This window comes from Tursiops truncatus, chromosome 10 (assembly GCF_011762595.2).
Source record: "Tursiops truncatus isolate mTurTru1 chromosome 10, mTurTru1.mat.Y, whole genome shotgun sequence".
NCBI classification, from domain to species: Eukaryota; Metazoa; Chordata; class Mammalia; order Artiodactyla; family Delphinidae; genus Tursiops; species Tursiops truncatus.
In genome coordinates this window covers 71,992,299-72,008,001 of record NC_047043.1, presented here as the reverse complement: position 1 = coordinate 72,008,001, position 15,703 = coordinate 71,992,299, and the positions used below count along the sequence as shown (strand labels likewise).

The 15,703-nt window shown below is 42.9% G+C and overlaps 2 protein-coding genes across 4 annotated transcripts in view; one reads left to right on the top strand and one right to left on the bottom strand.

Annotated features, from left to right (window-relative positions):
* The window catches only part of KCTD6 (potassium channel tetramerization domain containing 6), a 58,022-nt gene extending 48,412 nt beyond the window's left edge, over positions 1-9,610 (bottom strand). Inside the window, exons 1-2 of one of the 2 annotated variants that reach the window (XM_073811297.1) lie at positions 9,459-9,610; positions 2,989-3,091 (exon numbers count right to left, since the gene is read on the bottom strand). The gene's annotated coding sequence lies outside the window, so the exon portion shown is untranslated. The remainder of the gene's footprint in view (positions 1-2,988; positions 3,092-9,458) is intronic. The other variant, XM_073811298.1, reaches the window with a different exon arrangement.
* A 169-nt stretch (positions 9,611-9,779) lies between these two features.
* Positions 9,780-15,529, top strand: PDHB (pyruvate dehydrogenase E1 subunit beta). Of its 2 annotated transcripts, XM_033865196.2 has the most exons (10): positions 9,780-9,873; positions 9,995-10,048; positions 11,230-11,337; positions 11,428-11,490; positions 11,594-11,629; positions 11,784-12,069; positions 12,710-12,820; positions 13,167-13,258; positions 14,541-14,682; positions 14,989-15,529. In XM_033865196.2, exons 1-10 carry the CDS (start codon positions 9,832-9,834, stop codon positions 15,132-15,134), a joined length of 1,080 nt encoding a protein of 359 aa, XP_033721087.1. In that variant the 5' UTR covers positions 9,780-9,831; the 3' UTR covers positions 15,135-15,529. The 2 variants fall into 2 exon arrangements, with proteins under 2 accessions (XP_033721087.1, XP_033721086.1); XM_033865195.1 differs by lacking the exon at positions 9,780-9,873 and having other exon boundaries at positions 9,880-10,048.
* The last annotated feature ends 174 nt before the right edge of the window (positions 15,530-15,703 follow it).

Genomic DNA, 15,703 nt, shown 5'->3' with positions numbered 1-15,703 from the left:
AAAAAATTGGTCAAGCCTGTGGAGGTCGAAAACTTTGGATAAAGGACTTTCTGATGACTGACAACCCAAAGAGATTGGAGGAGAAATGTTCCTGGAACTTTGGGAAGATTTAATTCCAAGAGAAAAGTGGCCTAGTTGGCCAACTTACACTTTCCAATCCCTTTCTGTAAAATCCAGCGAGCACATAAATGTAGAGTGGCTTTTAAAAGATAATGGATTTAAAATTCAGCACTTCCGGTACTTCCCTGGTGGCGCAGTGGTTAAGAATCTGCCTGCCAATGCAGGGGACACGGGTTCAAGCCCTGGTCCGGGAAGATCCCACATGCCGCAGAACAACTAAGCCCGCGAGCCACAACTACTGAGCCTGTGCTCTAGAGCCCGTGAGCCACAACTACTGAGCCCGTGTGCCACAACTACTGAAGCCCGCATGCCACAACTACTGAAGCCCGCACCTAGAGCACCTAGAGCACCTAGAGCCCGTGCTCTGTAACAAGAGAAGCCACTGCAATGAGGAGCCTGTGCACCGCAACGAAGAGTAACCCTGCCGCTCGCTGCAACTAGAAAAAGCCCGCACGCAGCAAAAAAGACCCAACACATCAAAAAAAATAATAAGTTTATTAAAAAACTAAGGATAAAATAAAATTCAGCACTTCCATCTTCTGTGCTTTTTACTCTGAAACATAAAATTATGCCTAGCTTTTCCAAACTGGCCATTTATAAAATTTAAAAGGAAAGCACATATACTGATGAAGATACTCAATGTGTCTGAAATGTCCACAGTCATTATTTTAAAAGGAAATTCTCACCTGAGGCCAGCTGAGTCCTCTGTACTCGCCACGGTCTTCCTGACTAAACTGGGCAGACTAGCTGCATGGACTCAGGGTTCCTGGCTTTTTGGGATCTCTGTGTAAATACAGCCCAAGAATCCTGTCCTTTGTCTAGATCAAAGGACAGAATTCTGGCTTCTCTTTGGGTCACTGTTCCCTTACCTTGATGTCTCCTTTTGCTTTGTAATTTTAATGCTGAAATCTTTGTTTTTTTTTTTTTTTTGGCCATGCTGCATGGCTTGTGGGATCTTAGCTCCCCAACCAGGGGTTGAACCCATGCCCCTGAAGTGGAGTGTGGAGCCCTAACCACTGGCTGCCAGGGAATTCCCAATCTTGAAATCTTTTAGTGCTGGATGGTGGGACAGATGGGAGTGGTGGGAGAACTGACTCACATTTTCATTCTCAGTAGAACCCAGGAATCAGTGAGGGCTGACACCTCAAATTCAGGGATTTCCCAGGGATGCCGTGGCTGTCTGGAAAGTGCTGGGGTCTCCTGCCAAGGACTTGTCAAGTAGAGAATGTTGCTCACCATCGTGCTCTACAAGTATTGAGTCATTAGCCACTGCAGCCTCTGACCATCAATGTACCCTGAAAGGTGTTCAGGACAGAGACTGACAATGAGGCACTCTATGCTCTGAGGAAATTGGCTAAACAGGCCTTCAAATAAATAGTTTCAAGAGAAAAATTTATGAACCCAATTTCTTGCATCTTACTATACTTAGAAAAGCACTAAAAATCATTAACTAAAATATCTACTCATGACTAGCAGTAACCTTCTACCAAGATGTGTGCTTGACTGCATACCCGTCTCCAAAATCATGTATGTGCTGACCTCCCCTCTTACCTGTTCGGAGCAGTTCCTCAGCCCCATCTGGGAGGCAGTCTCCTGGGCTATAGTCCTCAGTACATCTGAGGACTATAAAACGAAACTCACAGCTCTCACATTGCGAGCTTTTATTTCAGTCCACAGACTGAAGGGACTAGATGACGGTGCCAGATGAGGGAGACAGAAGCTCTTGACTTCATACCTTAGAGACTATCTCTCCATTTTAAAGACGATGAAGCAGAGGCCCAGAGACTAAAGGCCATCTCTATGCAGCTGCGCGCAAATTTATTTCTCTAGCGCTACCTAGCCTCTAGCTCCAAGCTTCTATATTCAACCTGGGTATGATCCAGTCACCTAAATATAGCTTATGCAGAATGGATTCTTACCTCCCACCTGCTCTCAGGCTCCCCACCCGCACCCATCCAACAACAACAAAAAAACCCCAAATCTTCCTCCACTCTTCCCCTTTCCTCACGGCAATCCTATCGATTCCAGTCCAAAATAGATCTCAAACCTGTCCCCTCCTCTTCATGCTGAAATTGCCCTCTAGTCCAGCTCTCCCTCTGCCAAAGACTCCCTGAGGTCTCCCTGCTCATCCTCCTCTTTTCATTCTCACTCAGCAACCAGACGCACTCCTGTGACCTAGTCGCTGCCCTGCTGCACTGGCTTCCCAGAGCCCTTACAGTAAACCCAGATTCTAAGGTTGCAGACCAGCAGCCCTCAGCCCTCAGAGAAGTTTTTGGAATGTCCTGGGGAAGAGTGAGGACTGAGGGAGTCCCCAGAGGTCCCACCTGACCCCACCCACCCCCTCCCCACCTCCCAGCCCCACCTCAGTCGAAATGAGACCAAGGAGAGGAGGCTTCCAGAGGCTTCCCTAGTAGGGTGTTGGGCCCCATAAGTCTCTCTCTAAATGCAGGTTGTTGTAACTCCCTTCCAGGCGGGACCCCAACTTCCACTTTAGGAAGCAGTGCGAAAAGACTACCCTTCAGAGTCAGACAATCCTAAAGCCAAATCCTGGCTCATTTGACCAATCCCAGCTTCAGTCTACCCATCTGAGAAATGGAGCCCATAATAATAACACTAATTACCTGAGAGGGTTCTTGTGAGAATTAAATAACACAATGCCTGGCACACATGAAAGCTCTTGTTCACATTCTAAAGAACCAACAGAGAGGAGGACCTTCAAGATGGTGGAGGAGTAAGACGTGGAGATCACTTTCCTCCCCACAGATACATCAAAAATACAACTACATGTGGAAAAACTCCTACAGAACACCTACTGAACAGTGGCAGAAAACCGCAGACTTTCCAAAAGGCAAGAAACTCCCCACATACCTGGCCGTGTGGCTGACAGGGTCTTGGTGCTCCAGCCGGGTGTCAGGCCTGAGCCTCTGAGTGGGGAGAGCTGAGTTCAGGACATTGGACCACCAGACACCTCCTGGACACACATAATATCAGTAGGTGAGAACTTTCCCAGAGATCTCCACTTCAACGCTAAGACCCAGCTCCACTCAATGACCAGCACGCTCCAGTGCTGCACACACCATGCCAAACAACTAGCAAGACAGGAACACAACCCCACCCATAGGGAGAGAGGCTGCCTAAAATTATAATAAGTCGACAGACACCCCAAAACACACCACTGGACATGGTCCTGCCCACCAGAAAGACAACATCCAGCCTCACACACCAGAACACAGGCACCAGTCCCCTCCACCAAGAAGCCTACACAACCCACTGAACCAACCTCACCCACTGGGGGCAGACACCAAAAACACAGGGAACTATGAACCTACAGCCTGCGAAAAGGAGACCCCAAACACAGTAAGTTAAGCAAAATGAGAAGACAGAGAAATACACAGCAGATGAAGCAGCAAAGTAAAAACCCACCAGACCAAACAAATGAAGAGGAAATAGGCAGTCTAAACTGAAAAAAGAATTCAGAGTAATGATAGTAAGACGATCCAAAATCTCGGAAATAGAATGGGGAAAATACAAGAAACATTTAACAAGGACCTAGAAGAACTAAAGAGCAAACAAACAGTGATGGACAACACAATAAATGAAATTAAAAATTCTCTAGAAGGAATCAGTAGCAGAATAACTGAGGCAGAAGAACGGATAAGTGACCTGGAAGATAAAATAGTGGAAATAACTACCGCAGAGCAGAATAAAGAAAAAAGAATGAAAAGAATTGAGGACAGTCTCAGAGACCTCTGGGACAACATTAAATGCACCAACATTCAAATTGTAGGGGTCCCAGAAGAAGAAGAGAAAAAGAAAGGGACTGAGAAAATATTTGAAGAGATGATAGTTGAAAACTTCCCTAATATGGGAAAGGAAATAGTCAATCAAGTCCAGGAAGTGCAGAGAGTCCCATACAGGATAAATCCAAGGAGAAACATGCCAAGACATATTAATCAAACTATCAAAAATTAAATTCAAAGAAAAAATATTAAAAGCAGCAAGGGAAAAGCAACAAATAACATACAAGGAAATCCCCATAAGGTTAACAGCTGATCTTTCAGCAGAAACTCTGCAAGCCAGAAGGGACTGGCAGGACATATTTAAAGTGATGAGAGGGAAAAACCTACAATCAAGATTACTCTCCCTAGCAAGTATCTCATTCAGATCTGACATAGAAATTAAAACCTGTACAGACAAACAAAAGCTAAGAGAGTTCAGCACCACCAAACCAGCTTTACAACAAATGCTAACGGAACTTCTCTAGGCAGGAAATAGAAGAGAAGGAAAAGACCTACAATAACAAACCCAAAACAATTAAGAAAATAGTAATAGGAACATACATAGCGATAATTACCTTAAATGTAAATGGATTAAATGCTCCAACCAAAAGACATAGACTGGCTGAATGGATACAAAAACAAGACCCATATATATGCTGTCTACAAGAGACCCACTTTAGACCTAGGGATACATACAGCCTGCAAGTGAGGGGATGGAAAAAGATATTCCATGCAAATGGAAATCAAAAGAAAGCTAGAGTAGCAATTCTCATATCAGACAAAACAGACTTTAAAATAAAGACTATTACAAGAGACAAAGAAGGACACTACATAATGATCAAGGGATCAATCCAAGAAGAAGATATAACAATTGTACATATTTATGCACCCAACATAGGAGCACCTCAATACATAAGTCAAATACTAACAGCCATAAAAGGGGAAATCGACAGTAACATAATCATAGTAGGGGACTTTAACACCCCACTTTCACCAATGGACAGATCATCCAAAATGAAAATAAATAAGGAAACACAAGCTTTAAATGACACATTAAACAAGATGAACTTAGTTGATATTTATAGGACATTCCATCCAAAAGCAACAGAATACACATTCTTCTCATGTGCTCAGGGAACATTCTCCAGGATAGATCATATCTTGGGTCACAAATCAAGCCTTGGTAAATTTAAGAAAATTGAAATTGTATCAAGTATCTTTTCTGACCACAATGCTACGAGACTAGATATCAATTACTAGAAAAAAAACATGTAAAAAAAAAACAAAACATGGAGGCTAAACAATACACTACTAAATAACCAAGAGATCACTGAAGAAATGAAAGAGGAAATCAAAAAATATGTAGAAATGAAATTGAGCTATTTGTAATGAGGTGGATAGACCTAGAGTCTGTCATACAGAGTGAAGTAAGTCAGAAAGAGAGAGACAAATACCGTATGCTAACACATATATATGGAATTTAAGAAAAAAAATGTCATAAAGAACCTAGGGGTAAGACAGGAATAAAGACACAGACCTACTAGAGAATGGACTTGAGGATATGGGGAGGGGGAAGGATGAGCTGTGACAAAGCGAGAGAGAGGCATGGACATATATACACTACCAAACGTAAGGCAGATAACTAGAGGGAAGCAGCCGTATAGCACAGGGAGATCAGCTCGGTGCTTTGTGATTGCCTGGAGGGGTAGGATAGGGAGAGTGGGAGGGAGGGAGACGCAAGAGGGAAGAGATATGGGAACATATGTATATATATAACTGATTCATTTTGTTGTAAAGCAGAAACTAACACACCATTGTAAAGCAATTATACTCCAATAAAGATGTTTTAAAAAAAATACCTAGAAACAAATGACAATGAAAACATGACAACCCAAAACCTATGGGATGCAGCAAAAGCAGTTCTAAGAGGGAAGTTTATAGCAATACAATCCTACCTCAAGAAACTGGAAAAATCTCAAATAAACGACCTAACCTTACACTTAAAGCAATTAGAGAAAGAAGAACAACAACAAAAGAAAAAACAAAGTTAGCAGAAGAAAAGAAATCATAAAGATCAGATCAGAAATAAATGAAAAAGAAATGAAGGAAACAATAGCAAAGATCAATAAAACTAAAGGCTGGTTCTTTGAGAAGATAAACAAAATCGATAACCCATTAGCCAGACTCATCAAGAGAAAAAGGGAGAAGACTCAAATCAATAGAATTAGAAAGGAAAAGGAGAAGTAACAACTGACACTTCAGAAATACAAAGGATCGTGAGAGATTACTACAAGCAACTCTATGCCAATAAAATGGACAAACTGGAAGAAATGGACAAATTCTTAGAAAAGCACAACCTTCTGAGACTGAACCAGGAAGAAATAGAAAATATAAACAGACCAATCACAAGCACTGAAATTGAAACTGTGATTAAAAATCTTCCAACAAACAAAAGTCCAGGACCAGATGGCTTCACAGGTGAATTCTACCAAACATTTAGAGAAGAGCTAACACCTATCCTTCTCAAACTCTTCCAAATATAGCAGATGGAGGAACACTCCCAAACTCATTCTACGAGGCCACCATCACCCTGATACCAAAACCAAATAAAGATGTCACAAAAAAAGAAAACTATAGGTCAACATCATTGATGAACATAGATGCAAAAATCCTCAACAAAATGCTAGCAAACAGAATCCAACAGCACATAAAAGGATCATACACCATGATCAAGTAGGGTTTACCCCAGGAATGCAAGGATTCTTCAATATATGCAAATCAATCAATGTGATACACCATATTAACTAATTGAAGAATAAAAACTATATGATAATCTCAATAGATGCAGAAAAAGCTTTTGACAAAATGCAACACCTACTTATGTTAAAAACCCTCCAGAAAGTAGGCATAGAGGAAACTTATCTCAACATAATAAAGGCCATATAGGACAAACCCACAGCCAACATCATTCTCAATAGCGAAGAACTGAAACCATTTCCACTAAGATCAGGAATAAGACAAGGTTGCCCAATCTCACCACTATTATTCAACATAGTTTTGGAAGTATTAGTCACAGCAATCAGAGAAGAAAAAGATATAAAAGGAATGCAAATTGGAAAAGAAGAAGCAAAGCTGCCACTGTTTGCAGATGACATGATACTATACATAAAGAATCCTAAAGATGCTACCAGAAAACTACTAGAGCTAATCAATGAATATGGTAAAGTAGCAGGATACAAAATTAAGGCACAGAAATCTCTTGCATTCCTATACACTAATGATGAAAAATCTGAAAGAGAAGTTAAGGAAACACTCCCCTTTACCATTGCAACAAAAAGAATAAATACCTAGATACCTAGGAATAAACCTACCTAAGGAGACAAAAGACCTGTATGCAGAAAACCATAAGACACTGATGAAAGAAATTAAAGATGATACAAACAGATGGAGAGATAAACTATGTTCTTGGATTGGAAGAAACAACATTGTGAAAATGACTATGCTACCCAAAGCAATCTACAGATTCAGTGCAATCCTTATCAAACTACCAATGGCATTTTTCACAGAACTAGACAAAAAATTTCGCAATTTGTATGGAAACACAAAAGACCCCAAGTAGCCAAAGCAATCTTGAGAAAGAAAAACGGAGCTGGAGAAATCAGGCTCCCTTGACTCCAGACTATACTACAAAGCTACATTAATCAAGACAGTATGGTACTGGCACAAAAACAGAAACATAGATCAATGGAACAGGATAGAAAACTCAAGAGATAAACCCATGCACATGTGGTCACCTTATCTTTGCTAAAGGAGGCAAGAACATGCAATGGAGAAAAGATAGCCTCTTCAATACGTGGTGCTGGGAAAACTGGACAGCTACATGTAAAAGAATGAAATTAGAACACTCCCTAACACCTTACACAAAAATAAACTCAAAATGGATTAAAGACCTAAATGTAAGGCCAGACACTATCAAACTCTTAGAGGAAAACATAGGCAGAACACTCTATGACATAAATCACAGCAAGATCCTTTTTGACCCACCTCCTAAAGAAATGGAAATAAAAACAGAAATAAATAAATGGTACCTAATGAAACTTAAAAGCTTTTGCACAACAAAAGGAACCATAAACAAGATGAAAAGACAACCCTCAGAATGGGAGAAAATATTTGCAAACAATGCAACTCACAAAGGATTAATCTCCAAAATATACAAGCAGCTCATGCAGCTCATTATCAAAAACACAAACAACCCAATCCAAAAACGGGCAGAAGATCTAAATAGACATTTCTCCAAAGAAGATATACAGATTACCAACAAACACATGAAAGGATGCTCAACATCACTAATCATTAGAGAAATGCGAATCAAAACTACAAGGAGGTATCACCTCACACTAGTCAGAATGGCCATCATCAAAAAATCTACAAACAGGGCTTCCCTGGTGGCGCAGTGGTTGAGAGTCTGCCTGCCGATGCAGGGGACACGGCTTCGTGCCCCGGTCCGGGAAGATCCCACATGCCACGGAGTGGCTAGGCCCGTGAGCCATGGCTGCTGAGCCTGCGCGTCCAGAGCCTGTGCTCCGCAACGGGAGAGGCCACAACAGTGAGAGGCCCACGTATTGCAAAAAAAAAAAAAAAAAAAAGAAATCTACAGACAATAAATGCTGGAGAGGGTGTGGAGAAAAGGAAACCCTCTTGAACTGTTGGTGGGAATGTAAACTGATACAGCCACTATGGAGAACAGTATGGAGGTTCCTTAAAAAAATTAAAAATAGAATTACCATATGACCCAGCAATCCCACTACTGGGCATATACCCTGAGAAAACCATAATTCAAAAAGAGTCACGTACCACAATGTTCACTGCAGCACTATTTACAGTAGCCAGGACATGTTAGCAACCTAAGTGTCCATAAACAGATGAATGGATAAAGCAGATGTGGCACATATATACAATGGAATATTACTCAGCCATAAAAAGAAACAAAACTGAGTTATTTGTAGTGAGGTGGATGGACCCTGAGTCTGTCATTCAGAGTGAAGTAATTCAGAAAGAGAAAAACAAATACCATATGGTAACACATATATATGGAATCTAAAAAAAAAATGGTTTTGATGAACCTAGGGGCAGGACAGGAATAAAGACGCAGATGTAGAGAATGGACTTGAGGAGACGGGGAGGGGGAAGGGTAAACTGGGACGAAGTGAGAGAGTGGCATGGACATATATACACTACCAAATATAAAATAGATAGCTAGTGGGAAGCAGCTGCAGAGCACAGGGAGATCAGCTTGGTGTCTTGTGTCCACCTACAGGGGTGGGATAGGGAGGGTGGGAGGGAGACGCAAGAGGGAGGGGCTATGGGGATTACGTATACGTATAGCTGCTTCACTTTGTTATACAGCAGAAACTAACACACCATTGTAAAGCAATTATACTCCAAAAAAGATGTTCTTAAAAAAAAGAGCGAACAGACAGTGCTTCCAAGAGAAACTAGGCTCGCCTGTAAGACTGTAAATCCCCAGTCACCAAACGGTGTATAAGGGCTACTCCGTACCAAAGAATTTCAGCGCCTGCAGAAGCGTGGCCTAATTCTGAAGGTCCCTCGGCCTCGAGTTATGATTCTTACAGTCTGATTTTTGGTCCCTGCGATCCACGTATCAACACGCAGGGACGCGCTCCCGGCGTGCAACCGGCGCGCCAGGAGCCGGCAGCTCTCAATAACGTTGATCCCAGGCTGCCTCAGGCTGAGTGGCTAGACACCCGACACGCCTCCTTGGCCCCACCCCTCGGCCCCCGACGCCCTGGGGGGGCGGGACACGCAGACGCCGTGCCCTGCCATTGGCCCGCACCGGCAGGGGAAATAGGGCCTGACTAGTCCGCGTCCCTGCTGTGTCGTCATCCGGCGGCGGCTAGAGGACACGGTCAAGATGGCGGTGGTGGCTTCCTTGACGCGGAGACCCCTTGAGCAGGTCGGCAGCGGCTCTCGGGCCCATGACCCTGCGCGACCCCTGCCCAGTCTGCGTCCCCTCAGAGCGTCCTCTCTCTCTCTCTCTATCTCTCTCTCTCTCTCTCTGTCTCTCTCCCCGCCAGGTCTCCGGGCTGCTGAGGAGGCGCTTCCACCGGACCGCGCCGGCTGCTCTGCAGGTAACTGGCCTGGAAGCTAGCCGGGCCGGCGAGGCCCCTCGTCCCGGCGCGGAAGCTGGGGCCGCATGTCACCCACGCGAGGCTCAGGGGAATCAGATGTCCGATCTGAGGGAACTAGACTTGACGCTTCTTCCCTCACCCTCCCCCTTAAAATTTTTTCTTGTGGTAAAATATAAGAAAATTTACCCTTTTAAACTGTATATGCAGTGGGACTAAGTACATTCACCACGTTGTCCATTCACCACCAGAACTTTGTCATCATCCCAAACAGAAACTGTACCCATTGGACAATAACTCTCCATCCCATTAGCCCCTGGTAACCTGTATTGTGCGTCTGTGCCTATTAATTTATCTACTCTAGGGACCTCCCATAAATGGAATCATACAGCATTTGTCCTTTTTTGTCTGGCTTATTTCACTTAGCATGTTTTCAAGGTTCATCCATGTTGTAGCATGTGTCAGAATTTCATTCCTTTTTAAGGTTGAATGATATTCCGTTGTAGGCATATACCACATCTTGCTGATCCATTCATCTTTGGTGGACATTTGGGTTGCTTCCACCTGTTGGATTTGTGAATAATGCTGCTGTGAACATTGGTGTGCGATTATCTGAGTCCCTGCTTTTCAGTTCTTTTGGGTCTATATCTAGAAGTGGGATTGTTGGATTATATGGTAATTCTGTGTTCAACGTTTTGAGGAATTGCCCGCCCTCCCCCTTTTTGTTACTGGAGGATTCTACCAACCTGTGTAGTAAAATAACTCCTACATCCTGAAGGCAAAGTGTTTGGCAGTGCCTGGCACCTAGCGAGCGCTCAATATGTAGTATTATTTAGGCTTCCTTGACTGTTCGCTGCCCCACAGTATACCAGATGTGGAAATAAAATTCACTTTTCTACTTAGGAAGCCACCTGTGAGCTGGTATGGCCAGCGAGCAGATTTCTTAAGCTTAGGTGCACATCAATGAAGTGTTCAGTATACTTCTCACTTACACATCCAATCAAAGACTGGCTATGAGTGATAGAAATGTTACTTTTTGAATTTTTTGAACTTTTGAAGAGAAGCCTGTTCTAGTGATAGTTTTTACATTGTGTGCTGTGGGCAGCCTAGGTCAAGAGAGAGAATCTCAATAGTCTCCTAAGTAATGCTGTAGCTTATTGACTGCTTTCCCATACCTGTGACAGGTGACAGTTCGTGAGGCTATAAATCAAGGTATGGATGAGGAGCTGGAAAGAGATGAGAAGGTATTTCTACTTGGGGAAGAAGTTGCCCAATATGATGGGGCATATAAGGTAACCAAGATACATGAAAGCTACACAGAACTGAGATGGCCACTTGCCCCCAGTACAATTAAAGGTAATGGGGTCATTGCTTAATTGTAGGTTAGTCGAGGCCTGTGGAAGAAATATGGAGATAAGAGGATCATAGACACTCCCATATCTGAGGTAAGCCTTCCATCAGGAAGCAGACCTTTGAGGGGCATGTCTATTAAAGGGTACTGTTCTAATTTTTGTGGATTTTTACTTATGTTTGCGTTTTACGTTCTAGATGGGTTTTGCTGGAATTGCTGTAGGTGCAGCTATGGTATGTAGTCCTCTTTATGAATCTTATCCAAAGAGATTACTTTCAACATGACCGTTTAAAAACATTGCTTGAATGTTGGGGGAGCGAAGTGCTGGTGTGCCACTCTAAATTGCTCTTTCTCGTCTTTTTAACATCTATGTTTTTGATTTGACAGGCTGGGTTGCGGCCCATTTGTGAATTTATGACCTTCAACTTCTCTATGCAAGCCATCGACCAGGTTATAAACTCAGCTGCCAAGACCTACTACATGTCAGCGGGCTTTCAGTCTGTGCCCATAGTCTTTAGGGGGCCCAATGGCGCCTCAGCAGGCGTAGCTGCCCAACACTCACAGTGCTTTGCTGCCTGGTATGGGCACTGCCCAGGCTTAAAGGTGGTCAGCCCATGGAGTTCAGAGGATGCAAAAGGACTTATTAAATCAGCCATTCGGGATAACAATCCAGGTCAGTAGCGTGACGTGTTGTGGGTCTCTTTTGAACATTAAAGAACAAAAATGAAATATCTGCATGGAAGGAACCATTAAAGACTTCTAGTTAGGCTTAGACGTATCATATAAAATGTTAGTGATTTACAGATATAGTAAAGATAGGAAAAAATGTGGTGTTCTTCTTATTTCTGACTATAACGGGGCCAATTAGATACCGGAGAAATTTGCTGCATACCTACAACACCGGTTTAACCCCATAGATAAAATCAGGATCGCCCAGACTACAGATGTCTGTACTTAAACCATCCTCAAGGCTACTGGACACGATAGGTATGAGGCTTCCTAATCAGCACAGTGAAACTTTTCACAATATGAATGATAGTGTTGCATATACTTTTTTGGGGGGGGGGGGGTTCGCGGGCCTCTCACTGTTGTGGCCTCTCCCGTGGCGGAGCACAGGCTCCAGATGCGCAGGCTCAGCGGCCATGGCTCACGGGCCCAGCCGCTACGCGGCATGTGGGATCTTCCCGGACCAGGGCACGAACCCGTGTCCCCTGCATCGGCAGGCGGACTCTCAACCACTGCGCCACCAGAGAAGCCCGCATATACATTTTTAGTCATGTAGTTACTTTGGTTTAAATATGTATATTTTGCAGTGGTGGTGCTGGAGAATGAATTGATGTATGGAGTTCCTTTTGAACTTCCCCCAGAGGCTCAGTCAAAAGATTTTCTGATTCCTATTGGAAAAGCTAAAATAGAAAGGCAAGGTAAGAGAAATTAGTATACATGTAAACATTATGTGTAATCCGTGCCCTCTATTTACGTTGGTCAAATTCAGTCTAGAAGTCACTGCCCTTTACTTTGACTAGGAAATTATAGGATGAGTTCAAGTTTAAAATGTGTCATGCCCTGATTGCACATATATTTGTTCTTTTCTAAATCTTGGTCCAGTAGATTTGTATTTCGTTTCTAGAAAGGCTGCCACATTCCTCATCTCGCTGGAATGTAGTTGAGTTTAAGATTCTAAAATGAAGAAGAACCATAGCTGGCTGCAGAGCAGGACAGTGTCTTTGGTTTCAACCTGACCTCTTATCTGTGACCACTTTGTTTCAGGGACACATGTAACCATAGTTTCCCATTCAAGACCTGTGAGCCACTGCTTAGAAGCTGCAACGGTGCTATCTAAAGAGGGAATTGAATGTGAGGTGAGTGGACATTCACTTGTTCTTAAAGAATCAGGGGACTTGCCTGGTGGCGCAGTGGTTAAGAATCCGCCTGCCAACGCAGGGGACACAGGTTCGAGCCCTGGTTCGGGAAGATCCAACATGCCGCGGAGAACTAAGCCTGTGCGCCACAACTACTGAGCCTGTGCTCTGGAGCCCGCGAGCCACAGCTACTGAGCCCATGTGCCACAACTACTGAAGCCCATGCACCTAGAGCCCGTGCTCCACAACAAGAGAAGCCACTGCAGTGAGAAGCCTGCACACCACAACGAAGTGTAGCCCCCGCTTGTTGCAACTAGAGAAAGCCCACACGCAGCAATAAAGACCCAACGCAGCCAAAAATAAATAAATAGGGCTTCCCTGGTGGCGCAGTGGTTGAGAGTCCACCTGCCGATGCAGGGGACACAGGTTCGTGCCCCGGTCCGGGAAGATCCCACATGCTGCGGAGCGGCTGGGCCCGTGAGCCATGGCCGCTGTGCCTGCGCATCCGGAGCCTGTGCTCTGCAACGGGAGAGGCCACAACAGTGAGAGGCCCGCGTACCACACACACAAAAAATAATAATAAAATAAATTTATTAAAAAAAAAAAGAATCAGAAAGTTCCCTTTAAGACCCAGAAAGAGGCGTTTGAGTTCTGTAACAGGTTAATTAGGTATAAAATCTTGCTTTGTCACTTAGTTCTGCTTCTGCTTAAAGCTGGGAGCCTACGTGCTTTTCAAATACCTAGCCTTCTACCACCTAGGGTCTGGATCTTTTTAGTATGTGTTTTGTCAAGTTAAGATCCAACCTTGGAGCTGGAGTTTGGGAGAAGAGAAAACTTAGAAGTCGTCGAGTCTAACACTTTCATAACCAGGAGGTACCACTTCCTAGTTAACACTTGGGCATGTTACGTACTCTAAATCTCTGCCATCAGCTATAAAATGAGGATAATACATTTACTGTCCCGTTAGGGTGGTTGTAGAATTATACTTAGTGTAGTGCCTGGTACAGGGTAAGCGGTCACATGTTAGTTATTATTTTAATGAGGAGGAAGTTAAGGCCAAGGGAGGATAAGTGAATTCTGTAAGTGAACAAAGCTGCTTGTAGTAGAGATAAAGATTTTTGTTTTAATTACAGTTTCCCTTTTGACAGTTTGTTCATGAATGGGCAGATTATGTTTCCCTAGACCCAAAGATTAAAAGGAAACAAGAAAGGAAGTGGCATTTTGGGGATAAGACTATATTTGTGAGGAAGTGGCTCTGTAAAGCTATTTATTATCTGTTTAGGTGATAAATATGCGAACCATCAGACCAATGGACATTGAAACAATAGAAGCCAGTGTCATGAAGACCAATCACCTTGTAACTGTGGAAGGAGGCTGGCCACAGTTTGGAGTAGGAGCTGAAATCTGTGCCAGGATCATGGAAGGTATTTCAGAGAAGCTGATTCCAGAATAGTTAAACTGTAATAAACACTGTGTTACAGGACAAAACAATCAAAAGCTAGGGGTGGTCAAATGACTTGAATTTTCAACTTGTCAGCTTGGTATTTTTCCTTTGGGTAAATGTTTAAGAAAGCAAGCCAGAGACAATTCTCTGTAATTAGCATTCCTTTCAGATTTCATATTTCCTTCTTCAGATTTTCCTTCTCTGGGCAGCCATACCTGCTATGCTGAGGTGGTGGTGCTCAGCTGGTTTTTCATGCCTCTCTCATTTGCGCCTCCTTCCCTCTTAGGCCCCGCGTTCAATTTTCTGGATGCTCCTGTAGTTCGTGTCACCGGTGCCGATGTCCCTATGCCTTATGCAAAGGTTCTAGAAGACAACTCTGTACCTCAGGTTAAAGACATCATATTTGCAATAAAGAAAGCACTAAATATGTAGCTTGGACTTGAATTTCAAGTCATTGGGATTTCCTTAAAATACTTAATGACATTTCATCTGGATTGTCCTATAAGACCTTTTGATTTGTAAAGTTATGTCTAAAGCAACAACATACGTTTTTGTACTGGGAAGAAGTTTAAATATGTCTGTGGAAAAACTCTCCACTTTCCTGCCTAGGGGCCATGCTTTTTTTATCTGTTACAATAGCCATGTTCTTTGAATAAGATTAATGTAAAATTTTACCCTCTCATTAGAAGGACAAGGTATAAATGTGGCAAGAGTCCTGATGAAAGATATCTCCAAAAAAACATAACTTATATGTAAAAATAAAAGCATATAATTTACATTTACTGTTAGACTGTTTTGATAAGGAATAAAGGAATTCCTAACTATGACTAATTGTATTTTTATATTCTTGAGATAATAAATGTGGGATAGAAGTCTTAAAATTCTGTTAAGAAATTACTGCCATCGGGAACTAATCAGTAATCATTAATCTCCTAGACTGCATTACTTACTTAAAACAGGAACTTGCCCCCCGACTCTTCAAATGCCTAATTCTAGTAGGT